Source organism: Olea europaea, chromosome 15 (genome assembly GCF_002742605.1).
Source record: "Olea europaea var. sylvestris chromosome 15, O_europaea_v1, whole genome shotgun sequence".
Taxonomy (NCBI): domain Eukaryota; kingdom Viridiplantae; phylum Streptophyta; class Magnoliopsida; order Lamiales; family Oleaceae; genus Olea; species Olea europaea.
This window is the reverse complement of record NC_036251.1, coordinates 4,966,397-4,977,319: the sequence shown is the minus strand read 5'-3', so window position 1 is coordinate 4,977,319 and position 10,923 is coordinate 4,966,397. Positions and strand designations below refer to the sequence as shown.

Here is a 10,923-nt window from a genome sequence, read left to right as displayed (position 1 = left end):
GTCAAAGCATGTCTGTCCTCATATAAGGCACTATGATGACTTCAAGTCAAATGACCATTTTCACTATCGAACGTTAGAGATTAACCACTGACACTCAAATAGTTATCTATGTGGAATCTCCTAGTAGGTCTCCAATGTTTTTTAATATAACAAAACATTTATATGTTAATTTAAGTGTCACCACACTTTAACTTATGAGATCAGCTACTTACTTCACAAGTAAGAAATGTCACACGTGATGGTCTATCCGTAATAACGATATCCGTATCTCGTTATTACTTACGACCACGGACGATATAAAATTCAATCATATGTAATTTGTATCTCACAATCACAACTCATTGTGAATAAATTATTAAATTTGAATATACGGACTCTATTATTTAATTTAATTGAATATTAATTAAATAATAAATCTGTTATAAAATTGCATCAACTATATATTAAACGTGTTTATGTTCAAAGTCTATTGGACTTAGGACAAAACACTTGCATGTCAAATATATTTGCTCGAGCTTCGCAAAAGCAACTGATATTTTCCTTCTCCTGTTACACCCACTGGAGTCTCTAGTTGCCAAGTGACTTTCTCTCCTGACTCGAGCAAATAAATATGGGTTCGTATTTCTTAAGATAAATCCAATACCTTCAAAAGTGTACAACTGTAGTTGAGTAGAAGACAGATTTATCGGTTTCCATACAATTTGATAATGCAGGAGAATATAATGATGCAGTTTCATAGAAAAATCTCTTTAAATAGCAAACTAATCTCCAAGGTTCGTGCCTTGCTAGCTTAGAAAGGTACCTTATAATCTGCTCGCTTTTAGAAAACTTGAAATTTACACCTATATTTAAAGGATGAGAGATCTGATAGAGATTCGTTAAGAAGAATGTTTTGCAATTCTCTTTTTTTCATTGTAGTGGAAAAAATGTGCAGCGGCCAAGTGTTTTTTTTTTTTTTTGATGATTCAAGTATCCGAACTTCGCCCAACTAACCTTGAGAAATAACGGCCTTCCCCTCGGTTCGTCACCAGCATAAATCCAAATGCGATCACAACTTATACACACTTGGACCGAACATTTGAAATGTGATTCTCCTCCCTGTGGACCTCCCTTTACAACGTACAATGGCCAAGTTCTGTTTTTATTGCTCTCTGGTTTGAGATTAAGTTTAAACTATAACATAATGCTGAAACATGGATTTATTTGTGAGCTCTGAGAAGGAAAACTTCTCATGTGCAGTTTCGAAGAGTGACATTACCGTCAACTATGATACTGTTGAAAGTAGTCAAAATATGTTTTTGAGTTACAGCATACCATATATATGTAAACAAAAATTTTGTCCACCTAAGAAATGTTAGAGCTGGATGTGGACATATCTTGAGATTCCAATCGAATCTCAGGTTGAGAAACTTCTGGAGCGGAGCTTTCTGTTTGGAGAGATGCTGGTGTTTCAGTTACAGTGGGCACAGTTGCTTCCAAAGGTGTAAACTTGTTGATGTAGTAGCTTAGGGATGGTCCCGAGTATTCAGATGTTTGAATCACAGGAGGGTTCTTCCCAACTAGTAGAAGTACTAAAGAAGCGGCCGCAATAGAGATCAGAGCAAATCCAGAAGTAATAGCTACAGTGTTCTCAGATCCATCAGAAGATGACCCTCTATTTCCAGAGCTGATTGAACTTTCTGCCACATATACTGCTGGCTGAAGAGAATTAGATAGATGCAATATTACACCACTTGAATAACTTGCAAGCTTGTGTGAAATGTCAAAATGACATATTTTGGGCTAAAAATAATCAGGTGCCAAGTGGCATTTGTTAAGCACCAAAACCACGAGAACAATTTTGCAAAAGAAACTGCACATTAAATGGCTTCCAATATCAAATCAGTTAGTTCAGAACACGGATTGTTTAAAAACTTGAGCCCTTTTGATATTGATTTATGACCAGATTTCATGTAACCTAAAATATTTTTTTGATTAGGTTCTCAAGTCGTAAAACTGTATTTAGCTTGCTTGTAGGTTGACTTCCCTATGCATCCCGGTTGGGAATATAACATGAATTGTAACTGAAATGGGTTAAGTACAGTTATGTGTGGACGGAAGAGTGATGCCAAATTAGTATTATACAGGATAACGGAAAAGCAAACACTAGGTACTTGGAATGATGGGATTATTAAAGGGAATCAGATGTTTTTATCTCATGATAATTTATTTTGAATGACTTTCTAATCAGTTCAATTTAAATTGGATAGAGTAAATAGCGAAGGAGCATAAAAACCACATCCTCTTTCATTTCAGGTACAAAATTTGGTTAGAATCTGAACCATAACTGAAATAAATCTGGTCAAGTCATAAACTGAAGACATGCAAATCATCGTCCAAATAGGGTCACGAAGGAGAACTTATATGGAGAGACAACTTTGCACAGTTATCTTCTAAAGTGCTAGTTTGGCCTTTAAGAGTATCTCTAAGAGAAACATCTTATGTATAATAGAGTAAATCTTTAAATTTAGTTAGAGAAATTTAATATACACCCTAACAATACCTTCTGTTTTGCCTCTTCATTTTACTTTTTTCAAGAAATATTTATTGATTTCTCCTCTTCATTTATTGTTATATTTTTTTTTAATATGTCAACAGCCAATCAATTCAAATATTATTTCAATAGTTTAAGAAGTAGAGTATTGAAATCAATAACTTATTAAATGCAAAAATTATAAAGTTCAAATATAGAGTCTCTTGGAGCTTATTTTAAGTATTAACTCTCTAAATAAATAGTAATCTTGTATTAAGAGATACTCTTAGAGATGCTCTAATAAGTTTCACTTTGAGGATTTATTCCCCGAATGCTGCAAGTGAATGTAAACCAGAAATAATTGTTTTACCTCCAATTTCTGTTGAGGAACAGCACTATATAATGAACTTGTGTTCTTTTGTTGTAAACAAATTTTCATCAGCTAGAAGTTTGGTGGTGAGGAGAAATGGCAGCTTTACAATAGCATTTGGATTATTTGATCAAATATTAGCAGCATCAAGTTCAAAGGGAGAGATGAGAAGAACAACATTCAAAGTTCTTTCAAAAGATGCAGTTACCTGAACACATATATAAACCTACACATTCATTCATCATATTTCACTACCCCTAAGATATCGGAGAAGTGTTCATTTACTAACCTCAACAGAGTATATATTTGTCTGTCCAGCAGTGTCCTTTTCAATGTAACCAGTCCAACTCCGCTTACGGGGAGGAAATGTACCAACTACTTTTGTATTATCCTCAGCTACCCATTCCATGCTCACTTTCCCAACCTGTTTCGTCATTGTCAATGTATTAGATTCCTTTCAAGATGAGAGCAGAAAACTATCATATTGCACATGAACTTTTGATACCAAGAAACTTCATAATACAACGGTGTACTGATTAAAACGGCTTTGCCAGCAAAAGTTTATCATCTATGGAATAATAGGGAACAGGAGGAAATGGAAATTCTAGAAAATATTTAAGCTGTCAGAAGTGGACAGCAAGTTTTTATTTAGGGGTTACCCCTGTTTTAATGGTGAAAGCAGTTCATAAATAAAAATACCTTTCTGCTAAAAACAGAAATCAAAACTTAGGATCGCTTAACATTACAGCAATAATGTGGTTAAAACCAGTGTTGCGAGCCAGAAACTAAATCTAAACCCACAATGTTAATGAGGTAAAATTTGAAGAGGATTTAACCCCAGTTTGGTTTGAATAAAAAATAATAATAATAATAAAATTAGATTTTTAGTAAATTCTGATAAAAGTTGGTGAAATATGTGGTTGAAAAGTTGATAAAATTTGTGAGTCTATGAAATATGTGGTTGAAAATGAGTTAAGGAAAAATGAGAGACCAAACAGGGGCTTAATACTTCAACCATAAAGAACCAATTAGTTGAAGTGTCAGGTCCCATTCTGTTCCAACAGGGGATTGAATGACCAAGTCTGTCGCATAGAATCTACTTTGGCTCAGTGACGTATGAAAAATGACAGTGCCATAGTTTAGTCTCATGTAATGAGTGATTATTAATAAATAAAAGAATCAGCTAGAAGATGGTTGACAAATATATGGAATTAGAGCAACAAGGAGCAAGTGCACCATGTAAGTCACTATTTTAAGAAGCGATAGCATCAAATACTTAAATCATTAGTGTTCAAATAGGCCTAACATGAATATTTTTTATATGTTCAAATAAGGGATAAAATACAAGCAGAGCAGACATTGCTGATGTAGTTTCTAATGAAGGATTGCACGTTTCTCTTAACATTCTGTTCTGAGAAAGGTATATATAGCTAATACTTTAAAGACTCAATAATCAATAGCAAGCAAATTTAAGTTAAACACAGCAACTATAAGCTAAAACTTATTTTCGTTAAACTGAAGTTGTCTCCAAGCAGTTTGATTCAACATGCCACATTAAGTAACAGCTCCAGTGAAATCGAATATTATCAACCACACCAGAGTATGTTAGTTTTGGTCTACCTCTACCCAAACAAATTTTTACTGGGAACTCATTTCTCTAATGTACAGATGCTTCTTTAGGTCTATTTTGAGATCTCATTGGTCTTGTACACCAAGGCTTGTTTATGTCTATGCAAGATTCTAGAACATTGATTTGCCAACTCCATTTGTTGGCTTGTTCATTTTTATGATTCCATTTGCCTTTTTGAATACTTGCATTCTTTGTTATCCGAGTAATAAAACTCTACTTTCGTAAATTCAACTATGCTCCTTGAATTGGTTCCAAGAATTTTTACCAGTTGGAACAGCAAATTAAAATTCTCTGCTGGAACTAACTGTATCAGTTTCCACTCTCACGGGCAAAATGTCAAACAACTTCTGAACAAGCATATTTCACAGGAAACTTAAATCTTGAATTTCCACATTCAAATGACTTCTCATAAAAAACGCGTTTAGCTTCAGTAATTCTCCAAGCTCACTTTAATCTTGCATTATTCTTATACAATTGGACTCCATATACACATATAAACCTTGTGATTGAGTGAAGAAACGCAGAAGACGGCATTAATAAAGAAATGACCTCCTTATCAGGTGCACATTCTTCAGTATTGCAATCAGAATCCTCAGTAGAAGATCTCACTTTGAACAAATGCAAACTTTGCCTCTTTTTGGGCTCATTCCGGTACTTGTTGAACACCAATCTGCTGCTTGTGACTGTGCAGCTGTTTCCTGACAATGCACACGCCATAATTCGTTCACTTCTTACACTCAGTGAAATTTTTGTTCCAAGATACGAGTTGAGATTTTTTAGTTTCTTGGGACAAGTCTTATATTTTCGTTGGAGCAAGAGATTTGTGATTTGTGTTGTAGGATGAATATTCGCCCATATGATATATATCGTGTGGTTCATTTTGAATGCAACTTGAGTTGGTTATTCTTACGCGTCATCGTGGTCATCTCTCTCTCTCTCTCGCCCTTGTTTGAGCCCGTTCATTTAATAAAAATAAATTTTTGAATAGTATATTGATGAAAAATATGTGATTAAAAAATAAAGAGAAATTTTCGATTTATGTGTAATATTATTTTATTGAAAATGTGTGATTGAAATGATGCCAAAACACTATTTAAAAATGTATTATTTTCAAAACAATGGGACTCAAACATGGGCATATTCTCTTCAATGAAATTATGACTCCTCCATTTATTTTTATAATTTATATTTATTGATCTTTAATAGGACTGTAACTATTTATAAGGGAGAAGAAAACCGAGCTTTAGATATTGATGTAAAGCCGGACGAGTCACAGCCACTAGTCACTTAGCTCAGTTCAAAGTGAGCTGTGGGTACAAGTCAAACAACAAAACACTCGTGTGAGCCAACTCCCGAGGTGTTCTTGATCAATTATGTGTGTGTTTTGGTTCGAAATAGGAATGGCAATGGACAGGTTCGAGGGCGGGTGGGGCCCTTGCCCCGTTTATGTACCCATTTAATTTTTTTTTAAATTTATTTTATTGCTCTCATTCATTAGAGTGGACAATAATATAATTATTAAAATTTTCAATTAATATATTTATTTTTAAAAATTAAATTATTCAAATATTTTTTATAAACTAACACTTTTATTGTTTATATATCTTTTAGACAATCTTAATTGTCATATTCTATTAGAATTAATGAAAATTCGTAAAATTTTTTATTTAAAATATTGAATTCTTAAAAAAATAATAATAATAAATGAGGTGGGGGTCGGGCCCTATTACCCGTACTTGCCTTGAAACGAAATCTCCAATCTACCTTGTTTATTATATTTTTCTATGTTAGGAAAGGGTATTGAATCTTTTAAGTGAACTTTTTAATTTATCATAATAAAAGTCTGTATAGCTATGAATTCTCGCACATGAGAACTTCTCGTTAGATTAGTTATGTGACCCATCCGTCTAGATAATAGTCGTTCCTGATAGTTCGTTTCAATTATTCTCGATAGATGACTAAATATCAACATATGAGTCATCTGTCAATACGAACTGTCATTCTCGACAATTAAAGACGATATTTATCGAACGTTATAGTTTGATTTTTGCTTTCTTATACGTGTATTTCGCATTAACATCTGGGAATTCAAAATTTTAAATACTCTTGTCTCATTTCATAGTATGCAAACTAGAAATATTGAATTCATATCCATTGGTGTTGTAATTGTTGTTTGAACTAGATAGATGAGGCATCAACCGGTGTTCGAATGACCATGAGGGTCAATTGCCTAGTAGGAACCAAGAGGTGAATGGTATGTGCGTTAATTATGAGGAATTCAAAATTTTAAATACTCTCATCTCATTCTGTAGTTTGCAAACTAGAAATATTAAATTCTTGTCGGTTAGTGTTGCAAATGTTGTTTTCAAATAGATAGAAGAGCCATAGAGCCCGAAGTGTCATACCCGGATAACGAGGAATTTCCCTCAACTTGTGGCGTGATCGAGGTGGCCACCATGCCCGTCGAAAGCAACGATATTGTTAACACAAAGAGGTGGTGATCGACACACATTCGATTTATTGTAGCATCTACTAGGACTCCATACACCAAGGATTAGAGAAAGAGAGTGAAAAAATAGTGTGACGAAATTTTTAATACTACATTATAATCGATTTGTGATAATGTATTAAATGACCTCATTTTGCTTCCTCCAAAAAATGTGGATATAAACACGATTTGGTAGTTGCATCCACGTGTGGTTACACATTTTAATCATTTCTCGTTTCTCATACTTGTTGGATTGTTCGATTAGCACAAGAAAATTTGTTAAATTTCTTGATTGAAGTCTAATTAAAAGAAGTTTAAATATAAAAAATACTTCAGGACCGTGTTACAATTAAGATAAAATATATATATATATATATATTCATGAAAATTGATTATAAACAATTACATTAAAGATGAAATGGAACACATGATTTGAGATTCACATTTTTTTATCATAAAAATTGATTATCAACAACTATTGCATAAAATCTTAAGATAAATAGTACACATGATTTAGTATTCATATTTTCCATAAATTATGGACAAAGTTTTGAGGATAAAGGTACACTTAGACCTTAAATCATCACACCAATTGTCACTCGAGTAATACTTAAAGCTGTGATTCGGTGGTTGTGTTTGAAGTGACCATAACTGCTTCCCCTTTAAGAATTTAATTATAAATAGCATAGCATGACATTCTTCTCAGTTACACTTAACCAACTTTGTGACACTTTATACATCAAACATTTCAAATAGTTTCACTCAATACAAACCATATTGAGATAATGGGTTATTCTATGGGAAGCAACGTACCGTTGAACCTGAATGTCTGCCAATATCCAATTGGTCCCCATTTTTTCCCATTATAATTTCTTTGAATAATGAGGAAGTCAATCCTCTAAATGGTAGGAGAGTCATTTCTATCGTTTCTTTTCCCAACCTAGACAAAATTCCAAGTGAAGCTTTGCAGTCACCGCTCAATGTACTTGATGATGTGTTCGGGTTCATGGTTCCGTTTGAAGATGAATCCAACGATGACGAATCGTTGGTGAACGTTCCACCTCCTAAGATAATTGTTATAAGCTTGGACGATTTTAATGAAGACAATGGGGAAACATTCAAATGTCAACAATGATTGAAGTATGCTATAATTGTGTACGTCTATGTACTAAATTATGTATTATAGTTTTGTTAGGGATGAATATGGTAACGTCTTTATCAAATGTTCTACAACAGTTTATCTCTTATGCATCTTATTTGTAGTTACATTTTCTACTTCGCAACTAATTGTTGAGAATGACAAAAACTTTCCGTCAGGATTGATAATTTAATTTTCGGGATGTTATGCAATTTTTGCTGATGAAAATGAAATAATAATAATAATAATAATAATAATAATAATAATAATAATAATAATAATAATAATAATAATAATAATAATGTAAGTAGAAAATGATAGTGAAAGTTGAGAATGTGCTCGGGAACAGCATGTCCCCTATATATTTATTTCTAGTCAAATTTTCTACTTTGCAACCATCTGTCGAGAATGATAGAAACATTTTGTTGGGATGGTATGCAATTTTTTTAATAAAATTATTTAGATTATGAACTTAAACACGATTAATGCATGCAAACGATAATAAAATGAAAATGATAATATAATTTCAGAATGTACAAAATTATCGAGGTGAACATTCAAAATACAACTTCAAATACTTTCGAATATCAAGCCTCTTTACATGAGTTGTGTTAGAATGTGTTAAAATGATAATATAACTTCAGAATGTACAAAGCTATTGAGGTGAACATTCAAAATACAACTTCAAGCACTTTCAAATATCTAGCCTCTTTATGTGAGTTGTGTTAGAATGGGATTGGAACATATGGTCCGGTTATGACCAACTCTACCATAGCGAGTGCATAGGGTAGTACTTGTCGGAACTAAAATGAATGTAGTTTTGTCCACTCTCCACTTCTATTCGTTATTCATATGAACAAACTTTTATTCCATGCGACACGCTAAATCTCAAATAATTGCTAATACCTGAAAAGTTGATATTGCAACGATAAGAACTCTGTACAATCAATATGTCAATATTTAATTGCATGAATGTGACACTTTCGAATATTTAAATCCATTCAATTGCAAAAGGTGAAATGAATTTTTGAATATCGACAGTTAAATTAGCTATCCTGACAGTTTCTAAATGTAGAGTTTGACAGTCGAGATGTCTAATCTGACGGTTTCGAAATGTCGAATCCAGCAGTTGAACCGTCGGGAAGCTTGAAAACATATATTTGGTGCCTTGGAAGAAATTATTCTAAACATTAATGGTAATAATCAATTATCAATTACAATATCTTCTCAAAAATAAATAACTCAATGATTTATTAGATATGAAATACTTCACATTTTGTAAATGATATTGGTATCTTTACCCTTCAAAAATATTTCAAAAATCAAACAAATCAATGAATAAGAGTTTCAACAATTTCAAATAAATATGACTATATTGTATTTAACATTTACAAAATAGTAAGTTATAAGATAAAAATATAAATAATTTCTAATAGCTAATATCTCAAAATGGATGAAGAATCCAATAGTAATGTTTTATTGATGAAGGAATGAAGATGATAGATAAGAAGTTAGAATTTGTTAATAGTAAGAAGATATGTATTGATGTTAACTTTCAAATTCTTTTTTTCCTAACTAAAATTCATATTACCCAATATAATAATCATATATCCAATGTTTATAATACACAAATTAAATCATCACATCATAACATTAACGACATTCAAATCAAACGTTAAATGCTCCAAAAAAGATGTCATTAAGGATATTTTGGACATTTCATGCTTTGACATTTTTTAGCATCCTTAGTGAAAATGAATAATTTTTGTGGATTTTCAAACTTAATGACATTTATGAAAATTTCCCTTATTAATGATATCAACCAATTAGTAGAGGTACTCCATAGCATCAATTTAAAATTGATTTTTAAGTGCATCGATGATTTTGCAATTATAAAAGAGAGAAAACTTAATCAACATTCTTCTTGCCATCAACATGTCCATGTCCAAATTATCATATTAGCTAATCATTAATTTTCTTATAAATAGAGAGATACTATTTTCATGCACAATTCTCATATATCTATTATTCTATAAGTCTATTTATATTAAAATTAAAAAAAATTATATTAATCCACATTACATATCAATTTTTATTAAATCCATTCATTTACACACTATTTCATGCAAATTGAAAAGAGCTTTTTTCTTTTCTTTTTTTTTTAAAATGAGGAAATGAGTTTTGGAATAGTAATCTTTTGGAGAATGTGTGGTTAAAAAATAAGATTTTTTTTGAATTTACGTGCAAAATATTTTATTGTGAAAATGTTTGATTGAGAATGAATTTTTGATAAAAGAGTTTTTGGAGAATGCATCAATCTCCATTACATTCCAATTGATGCAAGCGTTGAAAATAATCTCAATAACATAACCACAACTCATTGCAATTTGTAGAGGTCACCCTGCAATTATTAGCTCATGCTATGTTAACTTTCTATTATTAGCACAAAATGAGGCACATAGAAATGTGGGTTGTTCTTCAATCCATAGAGCGCTCTCTCTCTCCCCCTTACCTCTAGAATTTGATTTACTTGTAGTTTATGTTCCAATTTTTTTGAATATTAGTTGAAGGGAGCAGCATCAGATTGGATGTTGCAGCATCAGATTGGATGTTTAGGATGTCAAATTTACTTTCTTTACCTCACATACCCACGCACTCACTTTTCAAAATGTCTATTTAGCATCATCATCATCATCATCATCTCCATCTACAGCCTCTGAAAGTTAACTCCAGCAACATGGATCTGATGTTGCATCAATTATGTCTGTTCGGTAGCTTGCTTATT

General features: G+C 32.1%; 1 protein-coding gene across 1 annotated transcript; it reads right to left on the bottom strand.

The window, feature by feature from the left end:
* Positions 1-1,181: 1,181 nt before the first annotated feature.
* Positions 1,182-5,358, bottom strand: LOC111409903 (protein MAINTENANCE OF PSII UNDER HIGH LIGHT 1). Its single transcript, XM_023040009.1, has 3 exons — positions 5,062-5,358; positions 3,172-3,306; positions 1,182-1,698 (listed from the first exon to the last, which is right to left on the bottom strand). Exons 1-3 carry the CDS (start codon positions 5,227-5,229, stop codon positions 1,345-1,347), a joined length of 657 nt encoding a protein of 218 aa, XP_022895777.1. The 5' UTR covers positions 5,230-5,358; the 3' UTR covers positions 1,182-1,344.
* Between the last annotated feature and the right edge of the window lie 5,565 nt (positions 5,359-10,923).

Coding starts and splice junctions, on each gene's coding strand:
- LOC111409903 (XM_023040009.1), bottom strand. CDS start 5,229: ATGGCGTGTGCATTGTCAGGAAACAGCTGCACAGTCACAAGCAGCAGA. Junction 3,307..5,061: donor AATGTGCACCTGATAAGGAG/GTCATTTCTTTA, acceptor ATGACGAAACAG/GTTGGGAAAGTGAGCATGGA. Junction 1,699..3,171: donor CAAATATATACTCTGTTGAG/GTTAGTAAATGA, acceptor AATTCTCTTCAG/CCAGCAGTATATGTGGCAGA.